The sequence below is a fragment of the Ylistrum balloti genome, unplaced genomic scaffold (assembly GCF_031769215.1).
Source record: "Ylistrum balloti isolate Yb309-2 unplaced genomic scaffold, AGI_CSIRO_Ybal_v1 Utg370126, whole genome shotgun sequence".
Classification (NCBI taxonomy): Eukaryota; Metazoa; Mollusca; class Bivalvia; order Pectinida; family Pectinidae; genus Ylistrum; species Ylistrum balloti.
In genome coordinates this window covers 419,342-437,954 of record NW_026782140.1, presented here as the reverse complement: position 1 = coordinate 437,954, position 18,613 = coordinate 419,342, and the positions used below count along the sequence as shown (strand labels likewise).

General features: G+C 41.1%; 1 protein-coding gene and 1 non-coding gene across 2 annotated transcripts; one reads left to right on the top strand and one right to left on the bottom strand.

Moving 5' to 3' along the window:
- Positions 1-2,598: 2,598 nt before the first annotated feature.
- Positions 2,599-13,956, bottom strand: LOC132550500 (centromere/kinetochore protein zw10 homolog). Its single transcript, XM_060214569.1, has 7 exons — positions 13,807-13,956; positions 12,252-12,454; positions 10,582-11,705; positions 10,166-10,341; positions 9,436-9,636; positions 9,063-9,197; positions 2,599-3,575 (listed from the first exon to the last, which is right to left on the bottom strand). Exons 1-7 carry the CDS (start codon positions 13,841-13,843, stop codon positions 3,202-3,204), a joined length of 2,250 nt encoding a protein of 749 aa, XP_060070552.1. The 5' UTR covers positions 13,844-13,956; the 3' UTR covers positions 2,599-3,201.
- Positions 13,957-14,388: 432 nt separating this feature from the next.
- Trnag-gcc (transfer RNA glycine (anticodon GCC)) lies at positions 14,389-14,459 on the top strand. The gene has a single exon. It is a non-coding gene; the product is annotated as a tRNA-Gly (tRNA).
- Positions 14,460-18,613: the final 4,154 nt, after the last annotated feature.

Below are 18,613 nucleotides of genomic sequence, written 5' to 3'. Positions count from 1 at the left end.
TCAAAGATGGCCACCCTGGCCTCTGTTTGGCTAAGACATTATGGACTTCCTCTCGAGAACCATTGGGTGGGCCATGTTCAAAATTGGTACAGATGTTTTACACATGGTCCTACACAAGTGTTGTTACATTTTTGCAACATTTTAAAATCCCCAGATTATTGACATATATTCCTCAGGTGACCGTTAAGGCCCCTTAGGCCTCTTGTTAAATTTAAGTCAATTTGACCCATTTTGGCTCTGCCCCTGGGGGTCAGTCAGGATCAAAATGGGGATACCATCAAGCTGTCATCCTTCACTCATAATTCTAACCAAGTTTGAAATATTTCCAATGGAAATTAAACAAATTATGCTAAAAAATCTAGTTTTCCTATATAAATTATAGTAAACTTTACCCCCTCCCACAGGGATTTGTGAAACCCTGGGGCCATGAAATTCACAATTTTGGTAAAGCACCTCAAGATGCTTCCATTCATAAAGAGTATTTGATTCTACCATATCTGGGTCTTGAGAAGATTTTTGAAATCTGAGTCAATTAGACCCCTTTTGGCCCAGCCCCTCAGGCCCCTGAGTGGTGGGGACTGTATAATTCACAATTTTGTTTCATCTTATGCAAGTGAAGGTTTCTGCGAAATTTCATTGAAATTGGATCTGGGGTTTTTGATAAGTCAAAAGTGTTAAATTGTTTACGGATGACGATGCCGAATGAATGGTATTAGAATAGGTCATCATGAGACTTTGTCTCAAGTGACCTAAAAAATATACTGAAAGGATAAAGAAATGCAGGGTAATATTTATTCCGATATTTTGAAAACACGTTCTCCAAATAATGTGAAACTTTGTGGATTGAGTAATTAGGTCATATTACACCTTGTCATGTATCGAAAATTTAGTCATGGTACAGTGCGCAGCTCTGGTAAATGGAGGAGGGAAAAAACAAGAATCTCGTGCACCGTGTTGTTCTAGTCTCATGCAGCGTTGGTCAAGTCACACTTCGTTAAGTCTTCATACAGACCAACTGCTTCCCTAAAATTAATTGAGAATTTGATTCGTTTTAAGAATGGCACAACTCACAGAAGTTCAGAGGGGTCAGGCCATTCAGATGCTGATGCAAGGACAGCTGCAAAATCGCATTGCTAGGCACTTTGGTGTTAATGTTTCCACCATAGAACGTCTTGTATGGCGATTGGCCGATCGACCTAGGTCAGGACGTCTGCGCGTAACGTCACAACGTCAGGATCGCTATATCGTCGTCTCTTATGTGCGTAATCGGCACCTTACTGCCGTTGAGAGTGCACTTAATGTTCGTGGAAATCATGGGTGTCCTATAAGTTCAAAAACAATTACGAGAAGTTGGTGTAAGAGCACGTCGCCCCTACGTAGGTCCACACCTTACCCCTGCTCGACGTCAGCATCATATGGCCTGCTCCATAAGGTTTCCACTGAGGCAGTGGAGACAAGTTTTCTTCATGGATGAGTCTCGATTCTGTCTTTATCGATCTGATGGCCGTCAACGTGTCTACCGACATCGTGGTGAACGTTTTACGGATGCTTGCGTTGTAGAGAGGGATAGGTTTGGGGGCGGTTCAGTAATGGTGTGGGGAGGAATCTCACACGGGTTAAAATCACAATTGGTTGTTATTGGTGGCAATTTAACAGCAGCTAAGTATAGAGATGAGATCCTCCGACCCCATGTTATCCCTTTCTTACAGCAGCATAATCTAACCCTCCAGCAGGATAATGCTAGGCCCCACGTAGCAAGGATTTGCCAAGTCTTTCTGGCCAACAACAACATTCAACCACTAGATTGGTCGCCATATAGCCCTGAACTCTATGACCAGAAGAATAAGGGCCGTGACCACAGCAATTTCAAAATCCTATGGGTCTATTCAATTTAATTGTTAGTACCTCTAAACCAATTGTCAGATGCAAAATACGAACTTTGGAAATTTTAAGCTTTAATTTATCTGTAAGTATACAATATTTCGTTCTTTATCCTTTTAGTATACATACCAATATATTCTCAAGTGAACTTTCCATTTAAAACTAGACATCAATTGTGTTACATTACTGTTGATCAATTATTATTTTCATTTACCACCCTAATGATTTAATGTAAAAGTCTGTTGTATTTGTTTCTGGACTGCACAAACTTTGACCTCTTGAATGTGTGCAAATGTCACCATGGTCAAGGTCATTCATTTGACAAACTTGGTAGCCCAGTATCCAAGCATGCTACAGGTCCAATATCAATTCCCTGAACCTTCGAGTTATTTAGAAGTTGTTAAAAAGATTTTCTTATAATTGACCCCTTTGACCTTGAAAGTGGGTCAAAGTCATTCATTTGAACAAACTCTGTAGTACTTCATCCTAGCATGCCACAGGTCCAATATCAGTACCCTGGGCCTTTCAGTTAATGGGAAGAAGTTGTTAGATTTTCATACATTTGACCCATGCAAACTTGAAAGTGGGTCAAGGAAATTCATTTAAACAAACTTGGTAGTCCTTGTTGATAAGACACAAATGGCTTACTATGAATACAAATGTTTCACCTTTTGTGATGTACACCTATGATGGAACAAAATAACAATAATGCTGCTATCAAAATACAATTTTAATGATTTAACATTGCATCATCACTATATATATCTTTCCATTTGACAGTTTTTATCACATAACAATGATGTTGAATAAAACATCTACACATGTTAACAGAAATATAGAAAATATCCAGATTTACAGGAGCTTCTCGGCTTTGCCTTGCTCACTATAAATCTAACTGACATTCCAGTATTTCTTAAGACCAAAGGTAATTGATCCAGAAAATGAGTTTTCACACAGAAAGCATCAAAATTCCCACATTTAAATCAAATTTATTCTGATTCAACAGTCACAAATTTAAATTAACTTGTAACCTAACTGAAGGGTAGGACATACATTTAATGTTTTAGAGCTGACTAATTGCAAAGTCTTACGTTCATGATTAACCTGACTGAAAAATTCACATGTTTAAATGAAACAAGGCTGAATCCGGCTTTCCTGAGCTAATTTTCATGTAGATGTAGGTTAACCTATTATTACTTGTGACAAATTACAGCATAAGTTACAATAGGTTACATTGAAACAGGACACCAAATAAAGAGTGTATTCAAAACAAAGATTATCTTAGTGAAGCTAGTACATGGAGTCCATATAAATAAAAAATCACTTTATTTTTGCCAGAACAGCAGCCCTTCTTTCTGTGTTCTGGAATAAGGCCCTTATAAGCTGTTTCATCTCATTTGGGGTAAATTCCATTGCCAGAGGTCCTTTTCCCTCTGCCCACCTATCACAAATCTCCAATAAGCTGGCATTTAATACTGTTATTAGTTCTTTAAAACGAAGCCACTTCAAGACATTTTTCTGGAGTTCAAAGGTCAGGTTGACTTTGTCATCCGAAGGTGTTTGCAGTAAAGGTCCAGCTTTATCCATTATGATGGTAAGGAGTGTAGCAAGCTGACGAGCATCATCTGAGGATATATCCTCCAGTACTACGATGGAAGCTGTGATGTCCACCAGCACAGAGTTCAGCAGTGTACCTGTTAAGTGGAATCATGAAACAATTAGAACAAACAGGCGTTGGGAAGGATGCAACTTTCATTATAATCACACATAATACTATATTAGTAAACCATTGATTCAAAACATGCCATGAATGGGAAATCCCCCCCATCCTAATAACAAATCCCTATATCCAAGAACATCCCAGTTTGTCAATAATCACTAGATAACTGATATCAGCACCTAGAGTTACCTCCTACCTCCCAGTAACCATTAGATAACTGATATCAGCACCTAGAGTTATCTCCTACCTCCCAGTAACCATTAGATAACTGATATCACCACCTAGAGTTATCTCCTACCTCCCAGTAACCATTAGATAACTGATATCAGCACCTAGAGTTACCTCCTACCTCCCAGTAACCATTAGATAACTGATATCAGCACCTAGAGTTACCTCCTACCTCCCAGTAACCATTAGATAACTGATATCAGCACCTAGAGTTACCTCCTACCTCCCAGTAACCATTAGATAATTGATATCAGCACCTAGAGTTACCTCCTACCTCCCAGTAACCATTAGATAATTGATATCAGCACCTAGATATATCTCCTACCTCACAGAAACCATTAGATGGCAGCTTCTAGAGTTACCTCCTACCTCCCAGTAACCATTAGATAACTGATATCAGCACCTAGATCTCCTACCTCAAAGAAACCATTAGATGGCAGCTTCTAGAGTTACCTCCTACCTCACAGAAACCATTAGATAACTGATATCAGCACCTAGATATATCTCCTACCTCACAGAAACCATTAAATGGCAGCTTCTAGAGTTATCTCCTACCTCCCAGTAACCATTAGATAACTGATATCAGCACCTAGAGTTACCTCCTACCTCCCAGTAACCATTAGATAATTGATATCAGCACCTAGATATATCTCCTACCTCACAGAAACCATTAGATGGCAGCTTCTAGAGTTACCTCCTACCTCCCAGTAACCATTAGATAACTGATATCAGCACCTAGATCTCCTACCTCAAAGAAACCATTAGATGGCAGCTTCTAGAGTTACCTCCTACCTCACAGAAACCATTAGATAACTGATATCAGCACCTAGATATATCTCCTACCTCACAGAAACCATTAAATGGCAGCTTCTAGAGTTACCTCCTACCTCCCAGTAACCATTAGAGGGCAGCTTCTAGAGTTACCTCCTACCTCCCAGTAACCATTAGATAACTGATATCAGCACCTAGAGTTATCTCCTACCTCACAGAAACCATTAGATGGCAGCTTCTAGAGTTACCTCCTACCTCCCAGTAACCATTAGATAACTGATATCAGCACCTAGATATATCTCCTACCTCACAGAAACCATTAGATGGCAGCTTCTAGAGTTATCTCCTACCTCCCAGTAACCATTAGATAACTGATATCACCACCTAGAGTTATCTCCTACCTCCCAGTAACCATTAGAGGGCAGCTTCTAGAGTTATCTCCTACCTCCCAGTAACCATTAGATAACTGATATCACCACCTAGATATATCTCCTACCTCAAAGAAACCATTAGATGGCAGCTTCTAGAGTTACCTCCTACCTCCCAGTAACCATTAGATAACTGATATCAGCACCTAGATATATCTCCTACCTCACAGAAACCATTAGATGGCAGCTTCTAGAGTTATCTCCTACCTCCCAGTAACCATTAGATAACTGATATCACCACCTAGAGTTATCTCCTACCTCCCAGTAACCATTAGAGGGCAGCTTCTAGAGTTATCTCCTACCTCCCAGTAACCATTAGAGGGCAGCTTCTAGAGTTATCTCCTACCTCCCAGTAACCATTAGATAACTGATATCACCACCTAGATATATCTCCTACCTCAAAGAAACCATTAGATGGCAGCTTCTAGAGTTACCTCCTACCTCCCAGTAACCATTAGATAACTGATATCAGCACCTAGATATATCTCCTACCTCACAGAAACCATTAGAGGGCAGCTTCTAGAGTTATCTCCTACCTCCCAGTAACCATTAGATAACTGATATCAGCACCTAGATATATCTCCTACCTCACAGAAACCATTAGATGGCAGCTTCTAGAGTTACCTCCTACCTCCCAGTAACCATTAGATAACTGATATCAGCACCTAGATATATCTCCTACCTCCCAGTAACCATTAGAGGGCAGCTTCTAGAGTTATCTCCTACCTCCCAGTAACCACTAGATGGCAATACCCTAGATTTACCTACTACCTCCCAGTAACCACTATATATCAATACCTTAGATTTACCTACTACCTCCCAGTAACCACTAGATAGCAATACCCTAGATGTACCTACTACCTCCCAGTAACCACTAGATAGCAATACCCTAGATTTATCTACTACCTTCCAGTAACAACTAGATGGCAGCACCTTGATTTACCTACTACCTCCCAGTAACCACTCGATGGCAGTACCCTAGATTTACCTACTACCTCCCAGTAACAACTAGATAGCAATACCCTAGATTTACCTACTACCTCCCAGTAACCACTATATAACAATACCCTAGATTTACCTACTACCTCCCAGTAACCACTAGATTGTAATTCCCTAGACTTACCTACTACCTCCCAGTAACAACTAGATAGCAATACCCTAGACTTACCTACTACCTCCCAGTAACAACTAGATAGCAATACCCTAGACTTACCTACTACCTCCCAGTAACAACTAGATAGCAATACCCTAGACTTACCTACTACCTCCCAGTAACCACTAGATAGCAATACCCTAGACTTACCTACTACCTCCCAGTAACAACTAGATAGCAATATCCTTAATTTACCTACAACATTGCATGTGATTCGTGACTCCAGGTAGAAAGCGTTTTGCATAGATTGTTCTCATGCATAAAATGTTGAGGGGTTGCTGTCAACAAAGTAAGGACATTTTTCAGTTTTTCGTAAATCAGTACATGTTTTCATGAAGACACAATCTTGACAAATATTAATGAATGAACTTGAAATATATTCCTTTTCTGTTCTTTATTCAGATCTGGGGCAGATTGCTGAAACAATCTTTCATTTGGGGTTACCAGCCCCAGTTGACAGGACTTTCAGTGTGCATTTTGCAAACTGTTGTCTGGCCCCATATGCAGGCAGCTTGGAAGGCAGATCGTTTCACATGCTGAACGAGGGATGCACTTGTCGGTGAAATGGCATCATCTGTTGATTGGCTGCATGAAGAGCATGTTTAAAGATTCTGGAGTCAGCTTCTTCGTGGTTGCAAGGACTTGAGCCTTCAAGGCTGATGGGTTTGTTTGAAAGAGCCTGTTCTCCTTTGGTCACAACTATGTTATTGTTGGGACATGGGATCACCATCTTGTCAGCTAGAAACCCGAAGAGCGACTGGACCAATGTCTTTTTCAAATGCCAGAAGTATATCTCACCCTTTCTTGTAGGCTGCAAGTCCTGGTATCTCTGCCAAAAGCCTCCCTTTTAATCGGGTCGAGTTCACGTCAGGTATGTCTTTCCCAAACTGCTCAAATCTCTCCCTGTAAAGACTAACCAATTCTGCAAGTCGGAACACAGCGTGCTCATTACTGTTGTTTTTTGTCTCATTGACATAGGTCAGAAGTTCAAAGAACACCAAAGGAAAGGCTTCCTTTTCTTGAGACAACTGGAGATTTTCTTTGTTCTCTGATGCAATGTGTGTCCTCTCTCTGTTATACAGGGCTGTTAAACAAGAGCAGCGGTATTTAAGTTCCAGGGACACCACATCTCCACCACTCATTAAAACTAGAAGCTTACCATCATTAAGTTTACGAGCGCATTCACTGAGTCTCTCATTTAGCTGCATGGTCATGGATTGTCGCAGCTCTGATGTTGGTTCCATTTTTTCACATAAGAAACACCACTGCACTTCAATGCTAGTCCTTCACATTTTTGAGTGTCCTTGAGCAGGATCATTCTGAATTTCTGAATTGGCACGCTCGAGTTTGCAGTTGCTAAAAATTTGGCGACAATTTTAGTGATACTTTGCACTGTTTCACCTCAATGTATCTAATCTGATGGGCAACAGGTTAATTGCCTGAAATTGTGGTATGTTTTTGGCTATCATGGAATAGCCATCAGAACTACACTCATAACAGGTAGGGGGATACTTCAACTCCTCTTTCATATCCGCAACACTTCCTCCAGTCAGTTTCAATTGTGCAGCTCAATGGATTGTTGGCGGACATCTAGTGTTATAAAGTTAAATGCCGAGAGTTTATCCTTTTACCACCCAACCATACAAAACATCAAAGCACATTAAAATATGGGATACAACTAGGTTCAAGCATCAGTGCCCTACACCTAGCCCCTTATCCTTGGCTCGGCTCTCCCACGCTGGCACATCCTCTCAATTCAGGTGTGGCTATCTAAGTACAATACTACAACTAACTAAACCTCCAGTTGAGGTATATACAGGGGCTTATTAGATAGCATCTGGGCCACCAAAGTGTAGAACAAACCACAGTGAGTACACCACTTCAACAGTTTACAGCTAGTAAACTACAAGCCGACACTGAACCCCATGCTGAGTCTCACAGCAGTGATGTTACCAGTGTGCCCTGGTTGTGCTTTGACATCACTCTTATAAAATAATACAAACCAATAGAGCCTGACCGCAGCATTTTAAAGAATGAACATGGATGTTGCCCTTCGTGATCAGACATCTTATGAAAACGCTAATTTTGAATCATGTAATAGCTGCCATCTTGAAAATGGGTGGTCATATTGGAATTCAATTGACAACATTGAGTTTTTCAAGTCAGAATACTTTCATTTTGATGTTTGGGTCATTGACACATTTCTGTTCATTCAAGTTTTACTTCAAAAACCATTTTATTGCATTTGACGAGGCGGCCATCTTGAAAACTGGTGGCCATCTTGTATTTTCAGCTGGATAACATACTTTTCTTAAAAAAGTACATCCTAAACATCATTTGTGCCGAACTTGGTGCTTGTATCACAAAATGAATGAGTCTTATGGAATATTGTCTTAATCTGCCCCACTAATCCATGAAGAAATCAGGCAAGGTCATGTCAAAGATTATGTATCATTTTCAGCGAACTTTTGTGAAGAAATTATTATTAAAATTTCTTTCAAGATGACACAAATGTAGTTTGAATATATGGTAATTTGGATATCAACATACCCTTACAAAACAAGTGCTTTGCTCTTAATGTAAACAATTTTTTTTTGTTGAAATTTACATGTTATTAATCTATAAAGTATGTGTAGGTGATAATAAGATAACCATTCCAGTTTTGCCATCATGAAATTAATCCCTTGTATTGTTTCTTTTCATGAGGATCAATTCATTTGCCATTAATATTATTTATTATAACAAACAACATAACACTTTGCTATGAACATAGAGTTGTAAATTTTGCTGGCATAAAATCTTAACATTGCTGATAGAAATATTGCCAGTTGCCATAATTTGCTAGCATTTCAATTTGTTAATTTTGACCCTTGTTAATTACCTATTGCCTTCCTATAAACACTAGATGGCAGCACCTCTTGCCAGACCTTCTGGAGATGATGAAACTGATGAATGGTCTGTTTTATAGCACGTTCTGCATCAAAGTACATGTTCTCCTCTGCAACACTGGCAAATCCTGTCAATAGAAAGTCATACACAGGCAATATGTAAATGTAACAAACATTCAGGTGAACAGGAACATTATTCATTCTATTTGATAAAATGGAGAAAAAGATACCAGTGGCATGTAGTCTAAAATACTTATCAGATTTACAATATCACTAAAAAAAATGTTTTGTAAACATTAATTTACAACTCCCGCTTTCTAATCAATAGCCAAATATTTATGATGGAGGTTACAATAAACTTTGTACCTTTTGCTCCTCCAAGGCACTCTGCCATCACACCTTTCTGTCGCGACATCTGCTGTAGGAATGTGTCTATCCCAAGTCTACGTATTTTCTGTACGAGGTCAACAAATGTTGCATTGATCGATGGAGGCAACTTTTTCCGGAACTGATGGCCCATTGTCATCAGGTGGTGGGCAATGAACATACAGTTGTTGTGGAAAAGAGCTGCATTAAAGAAAATGAACCATGACGGTTAATGTCCCACAACAAACACTACTGACTGAATCTCACAAAATCATTTAACACTCTGATCCTCACAAACCCCTGTAAATGTAGTCCTTCATATTAATTACGCAATGCAGGTTTTAGATAGCTAAAATTCATATCTTTATTCCAAATCAACTTCTGTTTGACCATTCAAACAACATTCCGTCTCCTAAAAACTGGATCTCATTCCTGAATTCAAGACATGACTATCAAAGTCTTTATGATAATAATTTTGATACTCCATATTTGGAGTGAACCACAATTTCATTGTCTGCTGTCAGCTGGGTTCAAATGGAAGCCTTGCATATTTAATAGAAGTTCATGTAATACAATCCATGCAGCTTATCCACAGAATCATGTGAAAAACACACATTCTCAATTTAAAACTTTCATTCAGATTCATATGCAATGTATACTAGCTTATTTCTTTTCCTAGAAGTCAAAGACTTAAAGACATAATTTACTTCACAATACTTTGCTAACTCACCACTTAACTGTGGGAAGTTGACCAGACTTTCTTTGTGGTAAGTGGGGAAAACACAATAAAACAACTCCAGCATATTCCTGACAGCATAAAACAGCTGTACTGCACACTGTGGTGAACTCTCACCAGCTTCATGTAGAGTTTCATAAGCAAGAGTCAGTAGCTGCTGAATACAGACACTGAAACAAATAAACTCAAATTTCTTACAATACTGATTTCAAAACACACTGAAACAAGATTGTGAGAAAGTTTCATACACAATGTATAAAGAACTAAATAAAATATTTACAATGTTTAGCAACAAATTATATCAAAATCTTGTTTTTTCTTCTCACATCTAACATTCATTACGGAATCTTGGTAATATATCTGTATATAAACTAAGGATACATGTTCACTTCTTTTCATTGGATACTTACCTGACGTGACAGGTTGGTAACTTGAAGGTATTATCACTGAGTTTGCATTCTCCCGCCAAGTCTAATTTCCTATTTTTCTTGCTTGAAGGTGCATCATGACCTGTTTCAAGGGCAGGTAACTCCCCAAGGGGTTTTTCATCAGACACTGGCACAGAATTATGCATTTCAGATGTCATCAAATTGCGGGCTTTCTCCAAAATCTCCTGACTTTTCTTGTTTGCAAAAAGAACATTAACATTTTGTACAAAATCTGTTAAAGTAGTTTCATTTGGTGGTATAAAATTCATTTCAGAAAGTTTCTGGTTGAAGATATCTGTAGCCGCTATGTCATTCTGAAAGCCTTCCATTCGTTTATTACTGGTTGGGATAGCATATGTTAGACATTGCTTTACAATGAGATCCAACACCTGGTGAGCAATCATGCCACCCAATCTCTTCATCAACACCTGGTCTTGACCATTCCCTTCTTCATCAATCACAATGTGAAGGAAACAGTCATTTAACCATTTAAATATTTGTGTTATTTTTGAAAACACTTCTACAGGTGAGGGTGGTTTATCTAGGGTTTCTTCACCATATTTCACCAACAACGTCTTGGACTGACCTGTAATGCTTTCCTTCACAACTGTTTTGCTATGTGTAATGCAAGGTTCAGCAATGTGAAGGACTAACCTCTCCCCAAAACTTTTCATTTTTGAATCCAAAATGTCTAACTTCTCCATCACCACTACAATGTCTTTTAAAATGGCCAAATTTTCTGTTCCTGTCATAATCTTGAGTTCACATTTTTGTTGATTTGGCATTGTCCAAAATACAAGCTCTTTCCATTTGTCACCTATATCATACAGAAACTTTTCTTTCTGTACCCAGTATTCTGTTTGTAGAGCCAGGAGTATATGGACATCTTTGTTACCTTCCACCAGACTGGATAGTAGCTCATGAATATTCAGTATGGCTTCAGCTGCCTTGGAAAAGTTACAAGTCTTGTTGGCTCCAGATATACACTGAAGGCCCTCATGTATTTGAACCAATCTCTCCAAAACTAGCATAACGTCACTAACTTCAAGCAGCTGACGCTTCAGAGATTCCACAACTTCTGTTGACATATTCAATTGGCTCTTTATCTGAAACATAAATGGTGCAGCTAGAGCAGTGAGGCTACTTTAGAGTGTTTTAACTGTACAACACATAGTGGCAATGTGGTATGTATCAGAGCTAAGGATTCATATAAAGTAGTACAGTATTGTAAGTTTTCTAATAGCTTATTGAATTTTGTTTCCCACACAAATCATTGCAATTGAACGTATGGGCATTCCTGCATTTCTTTTCTAGTTTTACTCAGTAAAATGCTGGTGGTAATGACTTGCAACTGTCCATTAATTTGGCTTTAGAACTTTCATTTCTTCGGGTTGCAATGTTCTATCAAAGGTATTTAAAGACAAATAATACAGGGTTTTCCATAATTTTGTTAGTAGTAGGCTGTGTAGTGAAAGTAGGAGGCTGGCCTGCTGTGTACATGTAGTCATATACGGAACATTATCACGGAACTGGATTGGTGTTGGCGGCCAAATAATCAAAGTAGCCAGTCAAATTGGCCGGCGACCGGCTCTTATGGAAAACCCTGTAATACATTATAGATTACATACAAAAAAGGATGTGGTCAAAAATACCTCATTTTCTATCCTATCAGAAACATCTGACATTTCCTTTGAAATTCGTTCCACATTTTCTGCCAGCTCTTCTGATGTGCTCATTGTGGAATTGAAATCAATGTACTTATTGTTTGTCACTTCAAATACTTGCATCTTCAGAGAGTCAATCTGTTTCGTCAGGGCATCTAGCTTCCCTTGTACCTCCTGGGTCTCCAATTTGCCTATAAATACAATAAAAATACATTGATCTGATATAATATGAAACTTGTATATGTATTAATAGTAAAGTACTTTTTCCTATTGAACATGTTGCTTTCTTTCAAATCTTATTTTCTTTAATATAACTATAATATCAACAAGAGGCCCAGAGGGCCTGTATCGCTAACCTGGATCTTTATGACCAACTGTACAATATCTGTGCATCTGTTCCACAGTTGATGCTTAAAGCAATATGACAAATTACTCCATATGGGTTCTGTCCCTTAGTAGTCCAAAATAAGTCATTTGTATATAAGCCTTTAATGGCCAAATATGATGGGTTTTTGGTTAACCAGAAGAAGTTGATTAACTATTTTACCAAATCTAACCCCAATGACCTTAATTATCATTATGGGTCTAGCTATTTTTTCACACACTATGTGGGCACCATTAAGGGAACCTTTTGGACAAATATTATGATCCTAAGCCTTTAGCTTAATCAGAAGTTGTTCAAAGGTTTAACACATTTGACTGTTGTGACCTTGACTATGGGTCAAGGTCATTTCTTTTTGCAAACTTTGTTGGGCTTTATCAAAGGAACCTTCAAGCCAAATATTATGAGTCCAGGCCTTCCGGAATTTTGGAAGAAGTCGTTTAAATGTTTTAACACATTTGACCTCTGTGGCCTTGAATATGGGGCAAGGTCATTTCTTTTTGCAAACTTTGTTGGGCTTTTTAAAAGGAACCTTCAGAAGAAGTTGTTTATATGAAAAGTTGGGCCAGGTGACCTAAAAATTACAACTGAAAATCGTTGATATATGACCGTGGTGCATTCTTGTATATCACTTGATAATGGATTTTTAATGCTTATAATGATCAGGTATTTATTTGACTAGAGGTTGGCGACAGTGTAACATTACCCGAATAACAGACCTTTCAGCAGGAATCGGACATTTAACAGTATGTGTGAAATAATACCAAATTCCTTTTACTTTTGTCACATAATGAAAATACAATTGGTCTACATTATATATACATACTTCTGTGGCATTGCTACATGTGCTGTGTTCCCCATAAATGTCAGCTATGTATTACCATCTATGAACTGCCATCGGAATATTGCATATAATGTTTAGAAATTGAGGTTACCTACCATTACAGTTGAAAATAAGTTTAAATATGCTTTAAGATGGCACATCTGTGCATGATGTTATAATTGAAAGAAAACAAATTAATCGTAACGTGCTAATGCACTTCATTGAATTTCCTATTAATCAGACGGCTTAATATAACCATGAATGCCACATGCAGTTCAATTAAAAATATGATGCCTGTGGCCTAGCCTCCATCATTCCATTGACACTATTAATATTACCCGCCGATGTCAAGACTTCTGTCACAAAGGACGCCATTTCGAAAAATTCCCTGCTAGGCTTCTGTGCTTATTTGTTTTGGCTAATTGACTATACACTGCAATGACATTCACTCCTCAGGTGTTCTGTCATTTTAAAAACCGCCGTCACAGGATATGGCGCGTGGAATTCAAGGGAGGTAATAAGAAGTCGCAAGTTTGAAATGAAATATGGATTATCTTATTACAATTAGCTCTTTTCATATAGCTTTATTTGTTTTCGTTCAAGTCACGAACGACGACGGTTAGCTTTTTAAACGCACACAAACTCGTTAATAATTTATATGTAAGATTTTTGTTGACGTAAATAATGTTTTTGTCGAGAAACATCGGCTATTTCCGGTACCAAAGTGAAAGTACTGAAATAATACTTCATGTATTTCGTTGGTTTGATATTCTGAAAAGGAATTTAAATATTTTCGGCAGATGTGGCATATGAGAGAATGATAACTATAATTAGAACACCATTCATTGTTCACTGTAACAGAGATCATGGTTGATGTAATTCATTTTATATGCAATCTTTTTACCATCTTTAGATATGAAGCATCGGTGGTTCAGTGGTAGAATTCTCGCCTGCCACGCGGGGGGCCCGGGTTCGATTCCCGGCCGATGCACTTTTTACTGTTTTCGGAATCAATTATCTGTAGAAACAACCACTTATATTACAAAATTGGTAGCATATCATAAACTATATAAAATGAAATAAATTAAAACATTCACTAAATCACTGAATTTGTTATTGATGTCTGCTACTTCATGTGATTGCTTTCCATAACGTAGAGACTTGAACATATTATTGTAACCATGGTAAAATACTAGCCACAATGCTCGGCTAGATAAAACTTCTCTTTACCTCGATTTGCTGAGCGTAAGACTATAAAGCCAGGGGTCCCGCATCCGATTCCTAGGCCCATTCCCCGAACACCAATTCTACCAACTTGAAAGGAAGGTGTTTATATAGGGAATCCTTTGAAGCTAAAGTTATAGTCTTTTTCAACTACGAATGTCAACTTATTTTGTAAATAGGATACTTACATATCAGTAATGAAATAGATAAAGTTTCTAATTGTTTTACATAACTGTAACACAATTTTTAGCATATAAAAGTATTATGAAATGTTATTATTAAATATTAATATCATTATTCATTATTTAATTATTATCGTTGTCTCGGAGTTGGTTGAGCTCACCCTCAAAGATGGACGCAATTGGTTGGATAGATTCTACGCATTTATTGGTGATCTGGTTCATGATCTGTTTGGCTACAACACTGGCTGGGTCTGAGGTGTGGCTGTGTGGATTTCTTCCAAAGTTAGCTGGTATGTTGTCTACTGTTGAGAGGGATGCTGAACATCTCCAGAATGCCCTGGTGCCGTTCCTTCGAATCTGTCTATAGATGAATCCATTATGCGAACGGTTCTGTCCTCCTCTTCTGATGGTGATGGACTTTACGCTGATCTGAGCCTTAGCCATTCTTTACTTGTATCAAACCACGCAGATAATAATATCACTCGAATCAAACACACTTTACTCTACGCTGAAAAAAGTACAATATTAACATATGTGACAAAAGTCAAGTAACAAATCAAGCAATGAGAAATTGATGCTTCAAAGTGCAGATTGAAATATGATAATTCTCCAAAATGTACTGGGCTTTTATACATTTCCTATTAAACAGCTTGGGATTGGAACAGTTTTATATTTGAATCCTTTATTCTACAGTTATTAACAGTTTTCTGAATAGTTATCATTACTTGATTATCTGATTTCATTTCAGTAATAATTACCATAACTTTAGTATGCAAATACAGTACCTACACCCATCTTTGTATCCCAACAACAAAAGATTCGAAACAATCCCGCCCTCCCTACGATCCATAAGCCATCACGGCAGGTACGCAGAGTGATCTCCTTTCCTCTTACCTTTAAGGCTGCCGACGAGTGCGGAGGTGTCTGAGCTAAGTGCTTTTCTTACTCCTTACACTTGTCTCGTCGCTCGGATTTTCGTGAAGATGGAATTTGTTTTCTTGCTGCGTTGTCGGCCGTTTTGTACGACCGTTTTTCTTTTTTGCAGTGCAGTCTTGCTGCGTACGGTAGGCTTTATTCTCCCGTTCGTAGTTTTTTGATTGTTAGAAAACTTTGTTGTCCTTGTTTTCATTGTTACGATTTTTTATTGTTTCGATGATGGATAATAGTGTCGTGTTTACGTCGGGGGTCAGCACAGGGGTGTTCCCATTTCTATGGAAAACGGGACCCCCATGATGCCTTTCCCGTTTGCCGACCTTGCAGTCATACCTCGCCGTGTGAACTTTGTTTGCACATGGGGTCTGCAGCATAGGCTCCCATGCCTGTCTGGCGAACTTCCCGCTGGAAGAGGGATTCGTCCTCTTCTTACGGTAAGGGAAGTTAGCTTTTTAAGTCCTCCTCCTCAGGTTCTGAACCAGTAGGTGTTTTGGGCGTTCCAGCTGGGGGTGCTCTCGTTCCGCCGAGCTCCGCCCTTGAGCAGGGGGTGGCTCCCCCTGTCCAGCTACGTACTGGAGTAGGGGGGGCAGCCCGACCCTGACTCGGCGAGGTCTAGGGTCGAATTGACCGGTAGCTCTCGATAGCCGGCGGTGTTACCGTCGTACAGGGACTTCCGGTCCAGGTCTCTGATTCCTTCAGGGACCTCGGCGCGCCAGGTGGCGTCGTTGGTGGGGGCCGCTTTGATTCCGGACCTGTACCTTCAGGTATAGGGTCAGGGGCCACAGACTTTTTGTCAGCATTGTCTGTGGCTACGGGGATTGGTGACACTGAGTTCACTAATCCTAGCGTCAGCGTGGTGCCTGTTTTCCCACCCTCACAGGCTTCTGGCTCTGGGACTTGCCGCTCCAGTCCAGATTTCCCGGTGCAGGGTTTCCCCCAAGGGTTTGAGGATTCAGGCAAGGCGTCCGGTTTCCGGTCTCCGTTTCCCCCGGGCTCGGGGTGACTGCGGGCACTTATTCCTGGGCCGCCAAGGCCAACCTGCGGATGGTTCTGGGTACCAACAGTTACCCAGCATGTCTGGGTTTCCACCCGGTGGGAGTGGCGGTTCATCCTGGTCCTTTGGACAGGATGTCCAGCCCCAGGCTTAGGCGGGCCATCTTGGCCAGTACTGGGGTCACTCCCAGCCCACGGGACTATTCCCATTCCCTCAGGGGTTTGGGTTTTACCCCATGGGTCTTCCTTCTTGGAAACCATGGGGGTTGGTCTCTCCCCCTAGGAGATGTTATAGCTGTGCGGAATCCCCCCAACGTTCTGTTACGTCAGGGGCCTTGTTGGCCGGTCCTAAAAGGTTCGCCGGACCTTTAGGACTTCCGCCTCCCGCGCGGACCCGTCGGTCTCCTGACGCTTTACGTCTAAATGCCGTATAGTGGAGTCCCCCTCTCCGGAGATGGCTCCTCTGGCGGCCTCAGTTCCTTCCAAGGGGACTTCGGTCCCTATTGAGGAGGAGATGGATGTCGAGGGCGCGGGCTCGGCAGAGGAAGACGATGTAATTTTTCTCTTGGTTGCTCGGAGATTGATCCATTCGAGTCATCTGATGATGACCCTTCCGGCCAGGAGGGTTCCCAGGGGGAGATGGCCCTGGGACTGCTGTAGCCGAGGCTCAGCATGTGCTTTCGGGGATGCGGGCCCTCCGGACCGACATCTCCCGGATTCTCGGGGTGGAGGTTTGCCCACCGCCTTCTGCATCGTCGGTGCCCGAATCCACCACACTTCTGGGTTCTCTGGTGGCTCCTCGGGCTTCCGTTCACTCAAATCGGTCTCTGCCAGAAGGCACTCTCGTGTCTTCGGCTCTGACCACAGCCCCGGCTTTGGTTTTAGAGGAGGACTCCTCCTCTACCCGCGCTCCATGGTTTGCCGGTCTGCAGCTTGGTGTTGGTGATTTGTCGGAGGCTTTGGCCTTTCGACTATGCCACACACGGCAGGCAGCTGGTCTCTCAACCAGCACAGCTTGAGTTGAGAGAGCTGGCTGCCGGGCCCGGCAAATCAGTGGACCAGGCGGTGCTCGATCCCAAAGAGCACCACAGGATGGAGAGGAGGTTGCGCCTCTCCATCCAAGTTCTGTCATACAAAGACTTCCTGACAATTTGTCTATACAGGGTATCCTATTTGCCTGAGGGTCGGTTATCCAAGACAGAACAGGCCGACATACAGGACAGACTCACCACTGCCCTGAACGCGGCGTTGAGAGCATCGGCGGCCTTGCAGGTCTCCCTGCTCGTCAATGTCGTGTTGGCTAGGTGGTTTTCAGTTCTGAAAACCTGCCCAGTCGAGTAACCCTACCATTCCCGTTTGTTGACTGCCCCTTCTAGACTCTACCCTGTTCGGGGGAGCACTTCCTTGGGTTCAGAAGGATATGAAGGAGGACTCAGTCGCCTCAGCACTTCTGGTGAAGAGGTTTCAGGCTGAGAAGGCCAGTGCCTCGCAGGGGTCAGCGCCTCCTAAAGTCGCAGCCTCACTTCGAGGGCAACAAGGGGAAGGGTAGGAACGGTAAGAAACCTCCTGGGGGCAAGAAGAAGGGTTCTTGACTCTTTCTGCTCCTTGGCTGCGACAGACTAATGGCATGGCCGGGTGGACGTCGGTCCTCCCGTTCCAGGATATTGTCCTTCTCCTGCAGCTTCAGACTCTGGGTGGGCAGACGATTCGCTGGTCTGGCAGGGTCTCGATCTGCCCCATCCGGAACTCCCTGAGGGCGGACGTCTCTCCGCTTTCCTTCCACAATGGCAGGAAATCACGGAGGACGCTTGGG

Bases quoted from the DNA above. Each gene is read 5' to 3' on its own strand.
- LOC132550500 (XM_060214569.1), bottom strand. From the start codon at position 13,843: ATGGCGTCCTTTGTGACAGAAGTCTTGACATCGGCGG. The intron at 10,342-10,581 runs GTAAGTATCCAA...TATTTGTTTCAG, and splicing joins TTACCAACCTGTCACGTCAG to TGTCTGTATTCAGCAGCTAC. The intron at 9,198-9,435 runs GTACAAAGTTTA...TTCTATTGACAG, and splicing joins GTGCCTTGGAGGAGCAAAAG to GATTTGCCAGTGTTGCAGAG.